The sequence below is a fragment of the Hyperolius riggenbachi genome, chromosome 4 (assembly GCF_040937935.1).
Source record: "Hyperolius riggenbachi isolate aHypRig1 chromosome 4, aHypRig1.pri, whole genome shotgun sequence".
In the NCBI taxonomy this organism is placed as follows: Eukaryota; Metazoa; Chordata; class Amphibia; order Anura; family Hyperoliidae; genus Hyperolius; species Hyperolius riggenbachi.
This window is the reverse complement of record NC_090649.1, coordinates 176,232,165-176,255,246: the sequence shown is the minus strand read 5'-3', so window position 1 is coordinate 176,255,246 and position 23,082 is coordinate 176,232,165. Positions and strand designations below refer to the sequence as shown.

General features: G+C 41.4%; 1 protein-coding gene across 17 annotated transcripts in view; it reads left to right on the top strand.

Annotated features, from left to right (window-relative positions):
* TNIK (TRAF2 and NCK interacting kinase) overlaps nt 1-23,082 on the top strand; it is a 458,011-nt gene that overhangs the window by 271,427 nt on the left and 163,502 nt on the right. For all 17 annotated transcript variants that reach the window (XM_068281022.1, XM_068281018.1, XM_068281020.1 and 14 more), the window contains 2 exons: nt 4,389-4,443; nt 7,140-7,218. In XM_068281022.1, coding sequence (XP_068137123.1) covers nt 4,389-4,443; nt 7,140-7,218 — 134 coding nt within the window. The remainder of the gene's footprint in view (nt 1-4,388; nt 4,444-7,139; nt 7,219-23,082) is intronic.

Genomic DNA, 23,082 nt, shown 5'->3' with positions numbered 1-23,082 from the left:
ACAGATTCTGACAATAAGGTCTGAGTGCTTCCACGTAGTGATCGCAACGGCAGACAACCAGTGAATGACCAGCACCCGGTATATATAGCACAGCGCTCTCCAGCGCCTCCCCTAAGTGCTGGACCAATGGGAACTGGTTGAATCGTCAGCTGACCGGCTTGGTCATCTGACTCCCTTCTGGCTGTCATAAAAGTTCTGGCTCTCAGCACGCGCGCGCGTCCTTCTGAACCTGTGTGGACTATCAGTCCCAGCCACACCAGACATGTGTTGTGTACCACCCGCCGCGCTGGATGCGGAACCAGCCGCACCGCTATTAGGGCATGGGGCGGTTTCTCCGCGTTTAGCCATACTGGCAGATGTAGGCCTACGCGTGCAAACCGCCGCGTTGGATGCGGAATCAGCCGCCTTGTTCTGAGCACACGTGGCTGCTTTTCCGCGTTTTCTCACATATACCTGTTCTTACTAGAATGTAAAGCAAAGTTAAATTTGATTTTTGCTAAAGTTGTCCAGAGCCATGCTGTATCGGGGACTTTGTTGCAGCTACAATACAACTGCAACAGCTTCAAATTGGGGGTTGTTTGACATGTCCACACCTGCAATGGACAACAAATGCATATTTGTGGCATATTAATGATGATGTCGCTATCTCTCATCAATATTAATAGTAGTATTCTTTATAAAGCATCAGCACATTAGTCAGCATGGTACAATGAACTGGAAAGGGATAACCGCTACAAAAAGCAAGACCATAACAAAATGACACATGAGAGGAAGTGGACACTGCCCCATCAGGCTTAAAATCTAAGATAAATGACATAGAGTACTGGACTGTGCTTCTGTATTTAAAGGACCACTATCTCCCCAAAATTTTTTTTAAATGCATGTAAACAGAACAGACAGGTTTTTGGCTAGTCCATCTCTTCATGGGGGATTCTTGCCATGGCCTTTATTCTTTATAAAGACACTCCTTGAAAGGGTTTTATATAAAGATGCTGGCCAGCCTCCCTGCTCGCTGCACACTTTTTGAGCAGTTGGGCAGAGCAACTGCCATTCACTAAATGCTTTTGAAAATAAAGAAAACCCTGAGGAGATGGGCTAGTCCAAAACCTGTTGGTTCTGGCCAATTTCTTCTACCTACTGAAAGTGACAGCAAGATGCAAGAAAAGTAATGTATGGCTCTTTTTACTCTGGAAGAAATGTATTTCTTATTTGTATGTGTTTACATGTATTTTAAATTTTACAATTTTCACGATAGTGATCCTTTAAGCAGTTTGTGTGTCCAGGGAGAAACCATGTTTTCATTCTTTGTGAATAACAAAAATAGATGCACATTCACTGGTCCCACTTAGGCAGCAACTTCCTGCTCCCATGCGTTGCTCTCTCTTTACAGCCTTTTATATAGCTTTTGCAGTCTCCTCTTCCATGTGCACAATTCCTCTTCCATCTCTAGTCTACCCTTTAAAGCGGACCCAAACCAAACATTTTTTTAATTCAACATATTTAGTTGCACCACTCTGACACATACAAAGATAAATAAACACTCTTTCAAGTCTATGAGCATTTCAGTGCATGCCTTTCACCCTGCTCTTTCCATAACTAGGGTTATACAGGTGGCAGCCATTAGCAATTTCTACATTGCTGGACTAAAAAACCCTTATATAGCGCTTTTCTCCTGGCGGACTCAAAGCGTCAGAGCTGCAGCCACTAGGACGCGCTCTATAGGCAGTAGCAGTGTTAGGGAGACTTGCCTAAGGTCTCCTGCTGAATAGGTGCTGGTTTACTGAACAGGCAGAGCCGGGATTCGAACCCTGGTCTCCCGTGTCAGAGGCAGAGCCCTTAACCGCTACACTATCCAGCCACTCTACTCAAGCATTTTGCCGGATTCTGTCCCATGAAAGGAAGGGAGGGGTTTCTCCAATAAATGTAAAATATTTTAGATTTGTCATCATGCAGCTGAAAAAAGGCTGCTATTTATTATTATAATTAGAAAATAGATTTTATTTCTAAAATCTTGTAATTTTAATTTGGGTCCACTTTAAAGATAAACCGTGACTAAGAATTAAACTTCATCCCAATCAGTAGCTGATACCCCCTTTCCCAAGAGAAATATTTTCCTTTTTTCAATCGGATCAGCGGGGGCTCTGTGTGGCTGATATTGTGGTGAAACCATGGTCCTGACAGTTTCCTGTCTTTGAACCTCATTGCAGTGTGGGAAATAACAGCTGTTTACAGCTGGGTCCAACTACCAAAAAAGCAAGCAGCATCTCCATCCAGTGACATCACCTGCCAGCAGTAAAAATGTCACCATGTGATAAATTTCAGAATGTAAATCGGGGAGAGGAAAGATTTTACAATGGGCAAACACTGACTTAATCATTTATACATAACTATTGTAAAAAATAAAGCACTCTTTTTATTACATTATTTTCACTGGAGTTCCTCTTTAAGCAGCAGCCACCCAAGGCCCAGGCCTTATTGGCCTTACCAGAAATCCAGCTCTGCATTTATCCTCACAGATCTAAGATCTTCCCTGCACATTATTTCCTGTTATCAGGGTTCAGGTCCTGAAATTGCTCACATGCATTGTCAAGCCCTACTCCCTCCTGGAAACACAAGGGAGTTATTGCACATTTTTTTCATGAATTTTCTCACTTATTTCTCTTATCTTTAGTTTCAATTTTTTTATTTTCAGAAGGAAAATAATATATAGCAAATAACAGTTAGGCATTGTTAATAATACTTTTCAGAATTAGACATATGGCATCTTGACAGTTTACTTGTCTAGAAATGTCAAAGAGCAATCAAACATTGTTCAATAAAATAACTAGAACATTGCATATGTTTCCAAGGCCTAGTTTTTGCTTTGTACTAAGCAAGTATGTACTTCATAGAATAAAAACGGGTGAAAGGGACCCCAAGGAACACACCAGGGATTTATTTAGCCAGAAGGAACCAACACTGGTGGGTCATTTGACAGGAGTATCCCCTGAAACCACTGTGTGTGTTGAAAAGATTTGATAATTTGTTGTTTTATGGGGGCTGCAAGGGTATCTATAAAGCTTTCTTACGCTAGGTACACATCATACGTTTTTTCGGCAGACAGATGGGTTTGATAGATACATTCCGTCATGTCCGATATTATTTCCGATTATTTTTCTGGTCGATTTCTCATAGAAGGGATTGGAAATTGATAAGAAAAGATAAGAGAATCAAGTGGAGAATCGATTAGATGGAAAACCGATCAGAAAAACACATCGTGTGTAACTAGCATCACACTTCAAAGAAATGCTTGGTGTGATTGTCATTTTGTAAAGACATCTCTATCCAATCCATAAGAAGTACATTATATAGTTTTAGTTTAAAATGTGCATGGGGATTAGGGTAAAGATAGTTTTGTAAAAGGTTTTTTTTTATTATTATTTTTTTTCGCGAGCTACTGTTGAAATCATCAGGACTGTGGATTTTGTACAAAAATCATCCGACTCTGACTCCTTCGTTTCTGAAATCACTGACTCCAACTCCGACTCCGGGTACCCAAAATTGCTCCGACTACTCGACTCCAACTCCGACTCCACAGCCCTGGAAATGATTGTAGCTAATTTATTACTACCTTTCCAAAACCATCAACTTCATGGTTTAAATGGTAATAAAAGAATTGTGGGAAATGCAGTCAGGAGTTTTTAGTTCTGCCCGCTTTGTGTGTCACATAGTCTCACCTGATTGGCCTGCAGCTAAATCTAGAGAGGATAGAAAGCAAGCTGTGCTACAGCTCTAGTGCATTTTGCCCATTGAATACACGGTTTATATTCGCTAATCCTGCTTGCTGTTCGTATTTGCCTGGTTCAAATGTGGGTTTAGTTGGGCTTTAAAATGGGAATAAAGCAGAGGTTGAAGCAATAAAGTAGAATTGAATTTATGCCTGTATAAAAATGAGTTTTTTGCTGATTTGTGGCTTATGTATTGGTGACCGTTTGGGAGCCTCCTTTGGGAACAGCGGCCATTCCAGACCAGACTTTCTGTAAAACATGACGAGTGCTGCTGTCCTACACAGCTGTCCCACATCAAGCTTCAGTTCATGTCACTGGGAATAAAAAAATAACTGTGGAGGGATCGGCAGCCTAGGCAGCGGGCGACACACACACTTCATCTTGTTCATTGTCGCTGTTCATCAGGACTGAAAGCGGCAGCTCATCACTATTGGGAAGCGGTTTCATCAATACGGAGTGACAGCGTCCTTACTTGTTCATTATTTTTCATCCAAAATAACATTTCTATACAAAATCAGAAAATTGATTACGGAGTGTCTTCTAAGCAGCTGTGAATTATTCATAAATCCTGTATTGTTATGTGAATGCTTTATTGGGTTTTTTTCTTGCTTTGTTTTCCAGAGCGATTTGTGGTCCTTAGGAATTACAGCCATAGAGATGGCAGAGGGAGCTCCCCGTAAGTAAAACATGAGCCATAATTCATCTCTGCCAGGATTCTGTAATGGGTTTCCGCATTCTCTTCTGTGTAGCTCCAGCCCGTCTTGCAATGATCTATACTTCACAGTCAGGACCTTTCCTGCCATCTTTTATCTGGGAGGCTAAAGATATATAAAAAGATTATAGTTGGTGCACATGCTGCTAGTTCTACTAGCTTGACTGTTGTACTGATCCCCTGCTTTTAAAGTGGAGCTGAACTCTTGCACAGGAGAGAAGGAGAACACAGAAATTTACCCTGAGTCCACCCTGCAAGCGTTTACAGAGAACAGCCTGTTTAATTCTCCCTTCTCAGCAAGTAATGCGATAGTGTATTTTGAGCTCCCAGCTGTCACTGACACTGCTGAGTTGACAGCTAATATGTAAACACAGGAGATTAACACTTTCTGTACTCCCAGCAAACCAGGAAGTAACTACACTGCAGCATCTCTGAAGCAGCGCTGTAAGCTGTGACAAGGAAATGTTTTTCTGTAAAGGTTATTATGCTTTTGCTCCTCTTTTAGAGCAGAGAGGAAGTGCAGAGTTCAGGTTTGTTTTAAAGGTTTCTCAGTCACTCACATAAAACAGTTAAGCTAGTTTCACATCAATGCATTGCATTGTCTTATAATGTGCACATATCACAACCAACAACATCATTTGAGGTGGCATGTAATCTAATGCAGATGAAGAAACAACTAACCAATGTGCACCTGCATTGACTACCATTGTGTACGATCATGCCAGTGCACCTGATGTTGTGTTGTAACAATTGAATAATTTACATTGTATCCCAACTGATGAGCTGTTAACTGTTCATAGATTTTGAATCACACCACAATACAGTGCCCAAAACAGATTGCCTTACAACGCAACGTGCCAGTGTGAAAGTGCCCTTTTCCACGTCTGTGTTCTGAGTCAACACTGACTCCACTACAGCTGCATGGTTGTTTAAGGTGTGGCTTATACACAAGCAATGCCTTTTACTGGACATGCAGGATTTGTGAATGTGCGTATACCCAGTGAAGGTGTGAGGTGTCAGTGTAGGTGTGAGGTGTGAGAATTTCTGATAAGATGGAGTGGAAAAGGAAGGCAAAGCAGAACAAGAGGAACACTGAAAGCAGCACAACCAGCATTATTTTATTTCACAACACACATCCATTTCAGTACTGCTGAAGAGAACGAGTAGCTTTTTTTCCCTCAACTAAAGTGGAGTTTTATGCAAAACTTTAATAAGACATTGATGCACTTGAACAGTTTTTAGTATCCCAGTGACTTCAAAATACTAACCCGATTGCACTATACTGGCTGCTGGGAAGACTATATTATCTATGATACCTAGTAGTGGCTAATGCCAAATGGCCTTTTAGATGGCTGGTTTAAGTTCTTTTGGCCACCCTATAACAATGGAAAGAGTAAATTCAGACTATGGTAACTAATCACATATTATTTCAAGAACAAGAAATGTGACCACATTTATTTCTTTCAGCAACAGATTAACAAATGCACAACAGTATCTTTTATGAGCCTTATGTACATATTATTACATTACACAAGGCTCCGTCCTTGGACCTCTTCCCTTCTCAATTTACACTCATGGCCTGGGACAATTAATAAGCTCTTTTGGTTTTAAATATCATCTGATAACAGCCAAGTCTATTTCACAGTCCTAACCTCTCTACACTTACTGTCTATCTGCTGTCTCTACATTCATGTCATGCACCGGTAATAGTGATGTCTCAAACCACACATCGCCTATGTATGTATTTGTATAGGTATTGCTGGATGTCCTTCTTGTACAGAGTTTTGAACACCTCCTGTATCTGTGCTTCCCATTATTTGTTATGTACTATGTACCACACTACGAAAGATGTTGGCACTATATAATTAAAAAATAACTACACCCTTTTTTTTTTAATGTTTTGCCTGGAGTTACTTTTTAAAACACCAATTTATGCCACCATCCTCCCAATTCTTCCCTCCTGTTTTTATAGTGTGTCAATGCTGGCTGATTGACAGGCATAATTATCCCAGATATCCCTGATTCATTAAAGAGAAAAACCTTGTTATAAATGTTATCGGGAGTGCCACCTGCTGGCCCGATTGGCAATTTCAAACTTGAATGTCTATTTTGATACCGGGTTGTAAAGATTGAATAAGTACAGATCCCTTTTATGTTTCATAAATGTTTGAATGGTTTAATAAGGATTCATTGATAATTAACAATAATTTATAATCAATAATTTATTGCTTGTTTAAAAAAAAACTTTTGAAGCTGTGTGGCCAGTACAGACATTAGTTGTCAAGGGGAGAAACACAGTATTGTACTTCTCAAACTAAATACTACGTAGTACAGTACTGAATTCTGGCTACATTTTTACTGTGCCTCTTTACAATGCATCTCCCTTAAATCACTCATCTGGAACAATAATCTCAGGCAGAGCCAATGTTTGGTATAAATCATCCCTTCTAATGGACTTCTGTTCCATTAATCAGCCCAGGCTCAGCTTCAGTGGATTAGGGTAAAGTCGTCCAAATCTCTAAGGTGTTAATAGCAGGTACATTATTTTTCTACTACTGTAAGCCAATGACCTGTACTTTCACTTCACATGAACATAAAGCAGCAAGTATTCTCTCCGTGGCTTGTGGGCTCTGACATATACTTTTTTTTATAACCTTTAGCACTGTGTGATATGCATCCCATGAGAGCCCTGTTCCTAATCCCTCGGAATCCAGCTCCTAGATTGAAATCGAAGAAATGGTGAGTCACTGCTGAAGCTGATTTCCCCGTGTAATTGTGAGATGAAAGCTCTGCGCTGGCAATAGCTGTATCTACAATAAGGAGATATATGGGATCTGCACTGAGAGGGCTCAATAAACAGTAAACACCCTTAAAATCAATTTTATCCTGTTTCACAGTTCCATTCGTAATGCAAACTTGGTCTCAGCCAGTTGAAACTTGACTTGGCAGCCCCTCCGCATGTAGCATAGCATCATTTTTCAGTGGAAACAACTTGTCATTCTAGAAAGGCATAGTTTATCTTGAAGGATTAGGAATGCATGAACTGAAGCAGCATACAAGCTAGGGCTGGGCCTTTCGCATTGCTTAGACAAATTCTTTAGGATCCAGGGCATGGTGTAAGCGTGTAGCGCAGCTGCTATGTGTTCTCCTCTAGCTATGCCAGTATTCAAAGGCTATGCAAATCTTCAGTGCGGAAAAGTAACACATACCTGACATGGTTCTATAGTAAACGCACAAACTGTTACAATTTGCATGGTAGGTGTCTCTAAGCACACAGCGGGTTGGCGTTTATAGCAATGAGGCGACGTTTATAGAAATGAGTTATGGTCTGCTCTGCCTGCTGCTCTTTTTATTTATGCCAATTTTTGACATTCAGAGAATATAGACTGAATAAAGCTAGACATTTTAGTTTTACTTATTAGGCTTGGTGTTAATAAAAATAGATCTTAGAGCATTTTCCTAATCAGAAAAATGCAAAATATCATGAATGAAAATGTAATAGTTGCTGTAGGACTCCACCTCCTGGTTTCTCTACAAAGCTTTATGAACAGAAGAATAACGTCCTTTTGCTGCAGTGCTGTAAAGATAAGGTAGCTTCATAGAGAACAATATTACTTAATTATCAGACTGAAAGTCTGGGGACTTTGCATTTGTAATGACTTATTTCCTGTAACAATTAACGCTCTGTTCTGCTAACAAATCGTAGTGAGACGAAGTTGCAGGTAGAGTGAGGGAAATAAATGCCCAGTGAAAGGATCTTTTAACTGAATATAATGTATTTAATAAAATTGCTTATTTTTTAAAATCTTACTTTATAAAGTATTTATTGAATGTTTGCCCATTGTAAAATCTTTTGGCTCCTTGATTTACATCTTTAAATGTATCACAGATGACGGCATCTTTACTGCTGGCAAGATGCATTGCTTTGGAATGGTTTGTTGTGAAGTGAACAGAAACGACACCAGGGGGTTGATGTACTAACTGCCGATAATATTGCCATATGCATGCCCTAATCATATCCTGTACGGATCTATTCCACAGTACATTATTTACGCAAGTACACAATTGCCCCTCAGTACATGATTAACGCGAGCGCTACTACGGTAATGTGCATTAGACGAGTAGCGCAACATGCTTTACCATACCAACGCTCGTTTATCCATGCAATTTGGGTCTCGCTAATTACGTTACAGAGGTCACAGAATATGTTGGCATGTTATAAATCAATAATAATAATAATAACCTGCAATACGCTGCTGGTGGAAGTAACAGTAATATTGCTGTATGCTGCTTGCGCACGGCAATATTACCACCAGCTAGTGTATCAACCCCCTGGCAGAGTGATTTGGGGCAGAAGGCTGTCTGATTTCAGAGTCTAGACTAAGCATCACTGGGAGAGCAGAGTTACATACCAATATGCAGCAACATATAGATATAGGAAGTGTTTCTGATGCTAAAACCAGGATAATTAATCTAGAATTGGGTATCCTGAATCCTGTATTACATTCCTTTACACAGCTCCTGTGCTTTCCCAGAACAGTCTAAGCAATGTTGAGTTAATTGGGCTTTTATTTCCCAGCTGGACAGTCCTCTTATGGGACACAACCGAATCCTAGTGTGGACAAAATCTCGGACCGGACCTAAACAGCTGAGATATCTGAGACATACATACACAGTGACTATCACATTCCCATACACTTTCTGCTATTCATTCTCTCTCTCTATCTATCTATCTATCTATATATATATATATATATATATATACATACACACACATATGTGGCCATATATATATACACACACATGACTTCTCTCCATATTTTCTCTTGTCATCCGTTTATTACTTTTCTCCTGGTTATCAGCGTTGTCCTTGCTTCCTGTGTTTCTCCTCTGTTAGTCCTCTTGCTTCCAGACAATCATCTGCGCTTCATGTTTTTTGTCTTATCACATTCTCTGCTTGACTTGAGCATACAACTTTGTGCTTTTTCATCATCGAGGAAAGATGCCAGCTCAGTGATCTGTACAGAAAGATCCCATTTCCATTGGGAACAGCACCTGGTGTGCATGTGGCTTTGGAGGAAGGCTCCTGTAGCACATGGCGTGATCCTGCAGAGCTCACCAAAATGGCACGCAGAATAATAACATCACAAAAAGGAAACACATTGCACAGAAGATGTTTGTCATTTGAGTTGAGACGGCTGGAATACATTTTATCTTTTTTCCTTCTGGCTTCTTAGTGACATACGTTTCTTCAACCGTGTGTGATGTTTTCATTGACTGCGCATCTTGAAGGTTCATTCCACTAAAAACTAGCATTTCAGTTTCAGGCAAATGCTGGTTCTGTGGCTCATCCGTAGCATCTTATTTTTTTTTCTTTAAAGGAATTCTGTCATAGGTTTCTCTTCCTTTTAGGACTATTTAGTCACTGTGGCCATAACTGGAATTTAACTATTGCCTAATGTTATGGATCATGTCACGGAGGGCAAACCAATGTTCTGAGTTCCACTAATACTAAACCAAAAGAACTAAAGCTTGCCTTTACTCAAACTCTAGTATCATGGGATATGCAGTGTAAATGTATGCCTATGTTACAGTGTAGATGTCCAGTTGGCTTTTATGGATCACCTATTTATATTCATATGTCCACAAGATTTTGTTGGATATTTGATAGAGATGATAAATGAGATCCAATTATTTTTCACTTGTTATGATAACTTGACTGAATTGCTGCAATAGAGTCTTGGTGTCAGGGTCATCTAGCGGGCTTACTGCTTTCCAGGACCTCAGGTGGTCCACTGTGCAGGCAGAGTTTCTGGGCACAAGACAGTCGGGATTCCGTGGCATGTCACTGGTCCACACTTCTGGGTTGGACCTCTGTACGTACGTGTCACTGGCGGTGGATTGACGTCTGCCGCTGGGGGCATATGCGGAAAATGGGTATCGCGGCACGGGAGACTGTGTACACATGCACGGTCTCTTGCGTACGCATGCCCGGTGCACAATTCAAGCCAGGAGCCAGCCCCCCTTCAGTATATAAGGCGTCTGCTCACAGAACTCTGCACTGATTCCTCTGTCAGCTAATGTGTGAGCACGCCTGAAGCTCTAGCCTTTGATTCTCTGATTCCTGTTACCGACCCGGCTTGTTAGTGAACTTCCTTAATCTGCTCTCCCTGGTTTGACCCTTGGCTTGTTTCTGGACCTCCATGATTGCTGCCTGCCCCGACTTGGCTTGTCTCTGGTACTGTCTGATCTCCACCTGCACCGACCTCTGCTTGTCTCATCGTATCTGAACCTTGCTGCCTGCACTGACCTCAGCTTATCTCATTGTATCTGAACCTTGCTGCCTGCACCAACCTCGGCTTGTCTCATTGTATCTGAACCTTGCTGCCTGCACTAACCTCTGCTTGTCTAAACTTAGCTACGTGGATTGCTTATACTTGTATTCCAGATCTACAAGTTCTACCAGCCTCCATATTGGGGTGTCACCTGTTACCCTGACCACTGTTAGAGAAGTGCAACCTGGTGGGCACTAGGCCGCAGAAAGTCCATCGTCCCTTGCAGGGCGCTCTGGTGAACACCCAAGGTCACTTAGACTCTGCACTCTAAGGGTTTCCCTCACCTCAGTGGGACAGTCAACGGAGCAGTACCATAACACCCGGTTATCCAGCACCAACGGGATTGGCTGACACCAGAAAAGTGTGCTTTCTGGTTGCTTGAGACTCATTGTTATAAAAATGCTTAGCTAATTCAGTATTATACCCTACTCTATATACACATACTCTGTAGTAAATGTTTAAATACATTCAATGAAAGTATATTAACCTGGGGAGAACTGTGGAACTCTGTCTTTAAAGCAGGAGGATTAGCCATACTATGCCAGGGGGGAAAACACATAAATAAGTAGATAAATACTTGCTCTACTGACATAACAGATGTATTGTACTGTCCACGTTTTAATTTCAGTGAATATTATATAGTAAATTAAGAGAATTCTGTTCCTGGTGGGGACCATGTCTTTTTCCCACAGTTTGAGGCTAAATCCTGATGTCATTTCCTCCTTTACATTTTTTTTCTTTTCTCCAATTGCTGAGTCACCTCAGCCTTGCTTGTAAACATGAGTGAGCAGAGGATCATGTTTCAGCTAGGCAGTGTCGCACTGCAGTCTGTTCAGCCAATCAGTGAGAAGCAGGAAGGTGGGAGGGGAGATGACACGCTTCCTTTCTCTCACTGTCCTTGACAATGGCACAGAAAAGAGCCCGGGAGACTGAGAGAATATAACAGCAGAGAGAATCCTAAATAGATTGGAGAGCTTGTACCGCAGGGTGAGATTTCTGGCAGCACTTTAAACACAGTGCAGTGTTTAAATAGAATTTGGTTTTGTGGCTGACAATCCCTCTTTAAGTACAGCAGAGCTCACAAACGGCTTAAGAAGCTGGCCTTCACCACTGTGAGTACTGCTTTTGATTTTTGCTGGTTGGTTGAGACTGCGGCTAGCTGAGTTCCGGATAACCGGGACTCTATTAACATCTGGAAACACATGAGTTCAGGAGAATTTATTGACACATAATAAACGCATGTTACACATTATACTAGGTGTTACATTGTATGTTTCCATGTAATAGGAAATAAACATTTGCAATTCTTATATAGTCTTTATTCCAATGAAATTATCATATTATTATTATTATGATGTTATTTATTTAGTGCTTTCATCCTCAATGGCTCTCTATATAGTACAATACAGACAATTATGAAGACCTTAAATGCATGCATAGTTAATGCATGGTGCAGTTAAACCATCCAACAACGTTGGTACAAAACTACATACAAAGTTAATGAAATAATATGTAAACTTCCAGCAATACAGGTTTGTGTTATTTCAATAGATAAATACTGGTGGGATAAGAAACACTAGGGGGAAAACTGCCATATGAAGGTAGCAGTCTACAGGAGAATGAGGTGGTGGTAAGGTGACAAGTGGATTAGTGTAAACGACAGTGAGCTCTTGAGAGTGCCACAAGAAGGTGTTGGTTGAACCCAGGAGTAAGTGGATTAATAGCATTGATTGTCATCTGGAATTAGGCGAGACCAGGAGTATTGCAGGGTCTTTGTTTCTAGATACTCAACTTTCCCAACTATGAAATCTTTATTTTCTGGCAATACACTGTGAGGTTTTGCATACTTGTGATCTTGTATGGATAATTTATTGTAAAAGCATTTGCAACGTTAAGAGTTCAATTACAAGATAAACAATTTTATGGCCGCCCACACCATGTAAAATCAAAGTAGGAAGGAAGCTTCTGGATCAGGTCCAGAATGTTGATTAGCAAACATTTTATTGTCTTTAAATGCGTTTTGAAATTGATTTCAAGGAAAATTCTGACAGTAGTTAAAACAAGTTTTCATTATAGGGTCAGTCAAGAAAAGTAAATTGTCATCCTCGTATGATTTTTATTATTGTCGTCTCATTGGAATCTTCTTTCCAGTAGCTCCACGACTAGCAAGTTTGACAGCAAGCATCCGTGCCTTCTTTCTCTGTGTATTATTATTGTCATAGACTGGAGGTAAAGGTTTGACTTTTGCTGACGGTTTAACGTGTAGAACTGTTAGCACATTGGATAAAATAGAGACGTTAAACTCTTGAGTATTCCTAAGTATAGCTATGTATTCTTACAATATCGCTTTCAAAGCCTTTCCGTGATCTAACTTTAGTAAGCCCAGTTATCTGTCTATTTTATTTGCATACTTTATATTATTAAGATCGGATGTAATGTTATCTGTCTTTTGATGTGAAGTGTAAAGCCTGGTTGTTCGGGAGGATAAGGTAAGCTAGCATGAGAGCTAATCAAATAGAGATGAGCTCAATAAGTGTTCTGTAATCAAAATGCAGTACTTAAAAAGGCTGTAGGCTCTTACATAAGGAGGGATCTTTGTTGGCTTTTGGTATTACCCTAATGTGCTACCAGAAATTCAGAGCTAAGTGACTTGCCTGTGCTTTGTCAGATACTGTAAAAGCTTACAGTAGGGTTTATCAGTGAATCTATCAGGTCCTCATGATTTAGCATAGCGACTTTATAGAAGCTGCCACCTACTCTGTTTTTGGGCCATTAAGTAATGTTATAATAGCCTCTTTACCTTTAGGAAGTATTAATGAGCCATGTTATCAGGCATTATGTATTGAGGCAGGAATAAAATCCTGAGCTATATATGATCTGGGGCTTATATGAAGGTGTTATGGCCTGCACACACTTGCTTCTTAGGTCACCTGCTTTTGGAAATTGAGTACTGGTGTTCTTCAGTAAAGCACTGTTATTGAATAATTCCTTTTATTATGTATAAGCCTTTTCTCCTGTCGGACTCAAAGCGCTTGTGAGGCAGCCACTAGAGCGCACTCAGTAGGCAGCAGCAGTGTTAGGGAGTCTCACCCAAAGAATTCCTTACTGAATAGGTGCTGGCTTACTGAACAGGCAGAGCCGAGATTCGAACCCAGGTCTCCTGTGTCAGAGGCGGAGCCCTTAACCATTACACTATCCAGCCAGTGCCCGAAGGCCAGACCCCTGATTGCCTTCCCCTCTCTGTAGAGCAGAGCATGCTGCACGGCAGACAGCATAGTTGTGCCCTTGAATAGGAAAAGGCTACTCAAAACTGCCAAGAATTATTATAGTGCACAGCTGTAGTTGCAAGTGTGCTCGGGCCAGTAGCTTAACAGACACCTGGGTCCCCCCAAAAAACAAAATGACCGCGGGGCTTCCTGTAGATAACGCCACCCATCCCACCCTTTCCTCCTTGCTGGCCTGTGACTGAGTAGTGTCCACATGCCTCCTCCACCCTATCCACTGCAGCAGAGTATTAGTGCAGTGTAGCTATGTAAAAATATTTACTTGATCCCGCTGCCTCGCGCATCTCCTCTTCTTCTTGGCCGCCGCTCGCTCTCTGCTGCATACATGGGCTCCCGATCACATGACATGAGCCGTGCATGCAGCATAGAGCTACTGGCTGCTAATAGGAAGAGGAGAGACGCACATGATCAAGTAAATATTTTTACACAAGATAGCTCTGCTGCGCTAATACTCTGCAAGGTGGATGGAAGGAGGAGCGCCCCCTGGGAGGGGCTATTGTTGTTCACCTGGGTTTGGCCTTTAGTTTATGAGGTAATTCTCTGGTAAACGTCAAATTTGGCTTTGTTCCAGCATGATGCTGCTGCTTGGAATACCCAATTACATAAGTGAGGTCCGATTTCTTTCCTCCAGGGAAAGGGCTATTTTAAGTCTTCTCTCTAATGTCTGGAATTGATGGGTAGGTTTTAATATTTTCTGTGTTGTAAGCCTTTTCACTGTCTGACCCATACTAATGAATTTGCCTGTAAGAATGGCTTTATTAAAGTGTCTTAAGACATTATTCAAGGAAGTTGATGGTGCATTAAGCTTAAAGATCTCTTTGATAATTTGTTCTATTTCCTTAATATCTTAATCTCGTCCGAGCAGTTTTTCATTTAACTTACAGCTAAAGAGAATCAAAACAGCTTTTGTCTTTGTCCTCTGTGGTCTGACCATGTAGCTGAAATGTTAATACCCCATTATCCCCCCCAAAAAGTTGTGACACTGTAAAAATCATGAAAATCATGTAAACCCTGTATTAAATTGGAAATAAAACAGTACAGCATAATTCAGTGAAGAAGTTTGCCTTATTTATTTATTGTTTTTATAAAGCGCCTACATATTACGCAGTGCTGCAAGGAGGGGAAAATTAGTTAGGATTGTTGGCTGGAAATACAGGGCAGTCAGTACTTAAGGAAACTTGTTTCAGGCCTGGTTCACACATAAATCTGTGCATTTCCGGTCCAGTACCGTCTTTTCAGTTTTGCACCAGCTTTGCATCACAATTCTATAAGTTAGAACGGACTGGACTGGAAAATGCACCTTTTATTTGTGAACACAGCCAAAGAAACACATACAAAACTGACAGGACTGGGCCGGAAATATTCACCTTTTATATGAGAACACAGCCATAGAAACAAATGCAAAACTGACAGGCTTGGCCAGGAAATGTACAGATGCCATAGAAATACATGCAAAGCTGATGCCAACTGACAAAAACAGACAGGATAGGACTGGACATCTTTGTATGTGTTCCAGAGATTTGAGATAAACAAAAGTTCGGGTACATTTAAAAGAGGGGCCACAAAAAATGGCGCAGGGTGATGCCGATAATGGCATCTTGCTGCTAAAGTTATTTAACGTTTCAGAAATGTCCTGAAACGTTAAACGTAGTAATAAGATGTCATTAGCGGCATCTCTCATACATTATCTGGTCCCGGCGATCCCATCTTTCTCCACTTTCTGTTTTTGCAAGAGTCCTGCAGCCAGCCAATCACCGTGCAGGGACTGAAGCCGCATGGTGATTGGCTGGCTGCTGGACTCATTTAAACTAACAAGGAAGTGGAGAGGAGACGCGATCATCAGGGACCAGGTAATGTATACAAGCCCCCTGCTTGCTCTGCTCTCACACTGAACCCCCCTCTACCTAAACCTAACTGCTCCAGCCCCGCTGCCTTAAACCTGGAGTACCCCCCCCCCCGTCTAACACTATCCCCCTGCCTTTACCTACTCCCTGCGGCAATAATACAAGCTATTTGCGGCAAGGAAAATTAATTTACGATGGCACTAGACGCCCATTATTTATTGGGCACCATCATTTACCCTTCTTGCCGCTAATCATGGCTTGTACAATCTTTATAGGTGCCCATTTTTATAGGCGCTCATCCTGCGCCATTTTTATCTGCTCTGTAAAAGTTCACCTTCCAATAAGGACAATGACAATGACCCTAAACTTACTGCAGTGGTTTAACAAGCAACATGTAAATGTGTTAAAACTGCCTTCCCATATAGCTTGAAGACGTTGGGGCAGTTTAGAATGGGGAAAATTTACATTATTTGTACTAAGCTAGTAGAAATATATCCCAAGAGAAATAGAGGAAATAGGTGCTCAGGAGTAATAAAATACTTTAAAAACAAATACATGAAAAAAGGAAGACAAATGCACTTAATAGAAGAGTTTTTATTGCACTGGCATTGTGTTTCTTGGGTACTTGCCCACTTTCTCATGCCAAATAGCAGTGCCAAGCATTACTAGTAGCCGCATATAAGGTGCCTCTCTATATCCCAAGAGACTTGCACATATTGCAGAAGGTGACCTTACAAAGTACTGAATTTGGAGGGTGAATACCTATGTACACTCTTAAAGGGAACCTAAACTGAGAAGGATATGGACTTTTCCTTTTAAAATAACACCAGTTGCCTGAATCGCCTGCTGATCCTGTGTCTCTAATACTTTCAGCCACAGCCCCTAAACAAGCATGCAGATCAGGTGCTCTGACTGAAGTCAGACTGGATTAGCTGCATGCTTGTTTCAGGCGTGTGATGCAGCCACTACTTCAGCCAAAGAGACCAGCAGGGCTACCAGGCAACTGGTATTATTTAAAAGCAAACATCCATATCCCTGTCAGTTAAGGTTCCCTTTAAGTTCTGTTTGATGTTATTGTGACAAGACAAGAAAACACAATTTTCCACCTTTATAGAAATGGGCACGTTGAGCAAGTCTGATGGTGCTAACACCCCCAACCCCACAAAAAAAAAACATTTTAGCTTCAGGGTGTAGTGTGACGAGAGAGAAAAAACACTGGAGTGAATCAACAGTTTCACAGGGCACCTATACATCATCATAGTTCAAGACCAAAGTGTCTTCACACTAGTAGTTTTTTTCACATATGTACTAACTTTATGCACATTTGAAATAAATGTCTCCCTTAATGTCACTGTTTGCTCGTAAGGATGACATGTCAGGGAATGAGCTCTGTAAAGACACTGCTCAGACAAAGGTGAAAAGGGATAACCGGGTGGCACATGAGTGAGCAGTGGTCAGGGTGAGGAGTAAGTACTAGAATAATTTAGCAGTGCTCGTTAAGTAATCTGCTATGGTGGATCACCAAACAGCATCATAGGACAGCTATATAAATTTTAGATTCTCACCCAAGATCCTCACACAACGATAGTCTCGGACACGGGTCTACTGGCATGTGTTGAGGTTTTAGTGACATTTATTTTTAAATTCTGCCATAACTTCAGTGGTCTCATCAGGGTAAAAAATATAACTTATTTTATACTGGTGAAACTCTAAAATTTATAATATCGTGCAAAAGTCCATTTATTTCAGTAATTCAACTTAAAAGGTGAAACTAATATATGAAATATGAACCCTTTGCAGGTGTTTTGGATTGATTCGCTGATTAGGGTCTGACACTTTGAGTCTAGAATGTTGAACCTTTTCACAATACTCTAAGGTCTGAGATTTTGATTTATGGGTTTTCATAAGCAGTAAGCCATGATCATCAGAATTGTAACAAATAAAGGCTTGACATATATCACTTTGCATGTAATGAGTCTATTTCATATAATATTTTAACTTTGTAAGTTGAATTACTAAAAGAAATGGACTTTTGCATGATATTCTAATTTTCCAAGTTTCACCTGTAGTTCTGGATCTAATAATTATTAGGTGTAGTCCTACTAGAACCTCCTATTAGCTTGTGATGTTGGTTGCCAGTAATTAAAGTTTAGTCTACTATTTTCAGTTTCATCTGTTGGACCTTGTCATTTTAGGTGGCAAAAATTAGTGAAGAAAGGTAGATGAGATTATGGTATGTCACATTCATGTAATGTCGCGGTTTTCATAGGATCCATAAGAATTGTATGACAGATCCTGACGTTCCTCTGGCCATCACAGCCTGAATGTTGATAAATTGGTAAAGATGATCTGCTAGGGTTCAGTCATGCGACTGGGGGTTATCTGTTCCTGAGACCCAATCATTGGGGTCGGCTTTTTCTTTTGTCCTCATTGGATAAGGAAAAGGTGGAACCTCTGTGGATTACTTACAGTGTATTTACAAAGGCCTGTCTGTTCATGATGTTCCACTTGCACCGCATATACTTTATATTTGGTCCCCTACTTTTTGTGTCCTTACCTCTCCCTCTAGATTGTAAGCCTTTGGGTAGGGTCCTCCTCCTTTTGTGTCCTACCTGATCATGCGCCTCCATTACTGTGAACCCCTGCTATGCATCTGAGTAAACCTAACTTGCCTAATCTCCATGCTCCCCTCCAGTGACTGACTAAGCATTACCTTGTACTCATACTGTGCTGCATGATCTGGTTTTCTTGTATTCCTGTATTGTCATTTTGCTGTATGTCACCCTAAACATTGTCTGTAACCTAAACTAATGTCCAGCGCTGCGTAATATGTTGGCGTTTTATAAATACAATAAATAAAGATTTTTAAGCTGTCCCTGAGCATCCAAGATAATGGAGTCTATGTTTTAAAGAATGTTGCTCTATCAGGGTCTTATAGCCTGCGAGATAGCCTACGAGATCACTTTTTCCCTCTATATAAATTAATGCTTTGTATTAAGTCTCTTGGGGGTACTCTTGGGCTGATTTGGTCCCTAGTGCTTGATAGCAGACCTTTATGGTCTTTTTAACCAGATCCTTAGACAAATACACTACCTTTTTATTTAAGTCCCCAATAGTTTCAAGCACATTACATGTGGATTGTTGCACCTGAATAGGTTTTCTAAATCTTGCTTGTGTAGTGCTACTGTATGTTATATTCAGATTTTCAATATGTTCTGTTTCAGTTTCTGCTTTTTGTACAATTCTAGTTCCTGCACAGATTTGTGCAATTCTAGTAATATGGTTGTGGTGTGCTTGCATAATAAGTCCTCAAAGGCCTTCAAATCTTACTTGTGTTTCAAGCTTAGGCATGCTTTCAATACATGTTTATCCAGTGATCCTCTGGGACAACACTCCGAGATATCCAGGCCCTTTCCAGGAAATATTTCAATCCCTCCCCTATAAAAGAAAGGCCATGAGAATCTCCCCTCAGTTTGAAATATTTCCTGCGCGAGAAGGAGGTTTCTTTCCCTCGGGTGAACCAGGTCTATGGTAGGTAGGGCCTGGGGAACCTTGTAGGGGGCTGCTGAGACTGAGTTGGTCAGTCTGGCAGCATCAAGGTTTATTACCTTGCCTCGTGTTTGCTCCCTTAAGAGGAGGGAGAAAACGGGATGGCGTCCTCGATCCCTCTGGCCTGGTTGGAGGTGGCGGTGGGCTGTCTTGCACGCAGCTGGAGACAGCGTCAGTGGAACAGAAGATCCATCGGGTCTGTTCTGGGGAAGTTTTATAGCCGCGCGCGCGGCTACCGCTGACGTCACTTCCGGCGGAAACCAGGGCGGGGTTAGTATAAGGGAGGCGGTGGGACGCGCCGGCTTCCTCTCATTCTAGCTCTGTGGAGCGAACAGGACAGTCGCAATGTCTGTGGCTCTGGGGGAGGAAGGTGCTGGTCCTTCTAAGGTATTTTTTTGCAGCAATAGTAAAATACTTAGAACTATCTGGGCAATTTTTTCCATTCTAAATGGGCTGTTTGGATCATGTTTTGCAGGCAAAAGATGGATCCAAGAGAAAGTGCCCAGTATGCAATGCACGACTGCCAGCTGAATGGGAAAAGACACTCTGCAAACCCTGCTCTAAGAAGGTTTTAGCAGAGGATGGCCTCTCTGTCAAGGATACAATAAGAGCCTTTAGACAGGAAATGGCTGATACTATTAAACAGTTTAAATCTTCTTTGGCTGAAACTAAGACACAATCTAAACCAGAAGCCCCTGTACCAGCAGTTTCTTCTACTTCAGAAGGGGAGGTGGGTTCAGATTCTCATGATAGTGCAGAAGAATTTAAAGACACCCCGTCTAAATTTAAATTTAAAGTAGAGGACACAGAGGGCCTTATTGATGCTATTATTGATACCTTACAGATTGATAAAGGGAATTCAGATTCGTTAACTCCTCATGATAAACTCTATGAAGGGTGGCAAGACAGTGAAGGCATTGTTTTTCCAGTTCATAAGTCTATTCGCCAGTCTATCCTGAAGGAGTGGACCGAGCCTGATAAAAAACTTGTTTTTTCTAAAGGAATGAAGAGAAGATTCCCGTTTAGTGAAGAGGAGGTTAATTTATGGGGTAAATGTCCTAAACTTGATACGCCCTTTTCTCAGATGGTTAAAGAGGGAGAGTTGGCCTTTGAAGATTTAGGCTCTTTAAAAGATCCGTTAGATCGGAAGACGGACGCTTTTTCAAAACGTACATGGGAGGCTATTTCGGCTATTTTTAGGCCGACTATAGCTTCTACGTGTGTATCAAGAACCATGTTGTTGTGGTTGGATCAATTTAAATATAAGATTCAGGAGGGGGCTTCTAAGGAAGAACTTCTGGAGGCCTTAGAATTACTTTTTAAAGGCACTAGCTACCTGGCAGATGCATCAGCAGAAGGCATCAAGTATACAGCGAGAGCAGCTGGGTTAGCCAATGTTACTAGAAGATCAGTTTGGCTTAAAACTTGGGAAGGAAGTATCACTTCAAAATCCAGGTTATGTTCAGTCCCTTTTACAGGTAATCTGTTATTTGGGCCTGAATTGGATGCTACTTTGGAAAGGACTTCTAGTAAAAAGAAGGTCTTTCCAAAGAAAAAGGTTACGCAGCCTACCAAACGTCCTTTCAATAGGCCACGTAATCAGCGTCAAGGACAGTCTAAAAGGAAAGGATGGTCCTTTAACAAAAATGGTAAGGGGGGTTTTCTTATCAAGCCCCAGGATAATAAGAAACCCCAATGACCATCAAGTGGGGGGTCGACTGAAGAACTTCAGCGAGGTGTGGAGAAATTCAGTCGCCAGCCCATACATTTGCGCAATTGTGAAAATGGGTTATCGAATAGAGTTCAATTCTGTTCCTCCCAACAGATTTATGATAGCAAGAAATCCGGTAGATGCGGCAATGTCGCAGGAATTGTCTCGAATTCTGAAAGTCATGGTAGATCAGAAAGTGATCATTCCAGTCGTTCGGTCAGAACAGGGAAGGGGGTTCTACTCTTCCGTGTTTCTGGTAAAGAAACCGTCGGGGAAATTCCGGTTAATTCTCAACTTAAAGAAATTAAATCCGTTGGTCAAGTACAAACGATTCAGGATGGAATCGATTTATTCTATCAGAAATCTGTTGGAAGCAGAGTCATTCATGGTCAATTTGGATCTGCAGGATGCATATTGGCATGTTCCCATTCACCCATATTCACAGAAATACCTCAGGTTTGCCGTATCTCTAGAAGGCACTCTGTGTCACTTCCAATTTACTTGCCTTCCCTTCGGGATCAGTTCAGCACCTCGCATTTTTACAAAAATTATGGCGGAAGCGTTAGTTCCTCTCCGGGAGCAAGCTATCCAGGTGATTTTTTTATCTCGACGATATTTTGATTTTTGCCGATTCAGTGGAGCTTTTGAAGGCACATCTAGAGACTTCTTTGAGGTATCTGGCAGATCTGGGGTGGTTGGTAAATCGAGACAAATCTGTATTGATACCAACTCAAACGATAAAATTTTTAGGAATGATGGTAGACACGTCAGTTCAAAAGATGTTTTTGCCACAGGAGAAGATAGACAAGGTTATGAACGAAATAACCGGTCTACAAAGGAACCCAAAAGTTTCCTTAAGAGTGATAATGAGAACTCTGGGACTTTTGTCTTCCACAGCTCCAGCAGTTCAGTGGGCTTTGGCACACCAAAGGCTGCTTCAATCTTTGCTATTAAAGAACTGGGACAGATCTCAGCGGAACTTGGATCAGGAAGTGATGCTTCCCTTAACAGTCATCCGGGATTTGGACTGGTGGCTGAACAAGGGAAATCTGTCCCAGGGGAACTTATGGGTATACCCCAGAGAAGTAACTATCACAACAGATGCCAGTGCTTGGGGGTGGGGTGCTCACGTGGAGCATCAGGCCTTTCAGGGACAGTGGAATCAGGAAGAGAAAAAATTCTCGTCCAATCGGAAAGAATTGAGGGCAGTAAAGTTGGCTCTCATTCAAGCACAAAAGATTGTACAAAACAAACATGTTATGGTGAGGTCAGACAATTCCACCACTGTGGCATATATAAACAAGCAAGGGGGCACGAGGTCGGAATGGTTGCAAGAGGAGGCAAAGGAAATCTGTACTTGGGCCCAGGTGAATGTGCTATCTCTGAAAGCTCTTCATCTGAAGGGTCTTCAGAATCTAGACGTGGACAAGCTAAGCAGGAATGCTGTTCTTCCGGGAGAATGGGCCCTGAACAGAGAGGTTTTTGCTCTGATTTCAGATGTCTGGGGTGTTCCTTCAATCGATCTTTTTGCGACGAAGCAGAATGCTCTTCTGCCAGTTTTTTGCTCGATAAATCCAAGGGACGAGCCTTGGGGGATAGATGCGCTGTCACAAGTATGGAACTTTCCTCTGGCGTTTGCTTTTCCTCCTCTGCCTCTCATTCCATTAGTCATCAAAAAATGGAAGGAGATTCAAGCCCCATTAATTCTGATTGCGCCGGTTTGGCCAAAAAGAAGTTGGTTCTCAATTCTAAAAAAGTTAGCTGTGGGACCTCCTCTGAAGCTGCCGGACAGGAAAGATCTACTGTACCAAGGAAAGCTTTGGCATCCGGAGGTGGAAAAGTTAAAACTAGCAGCCTGGATCCTGAGGTAGTTTGGCTTA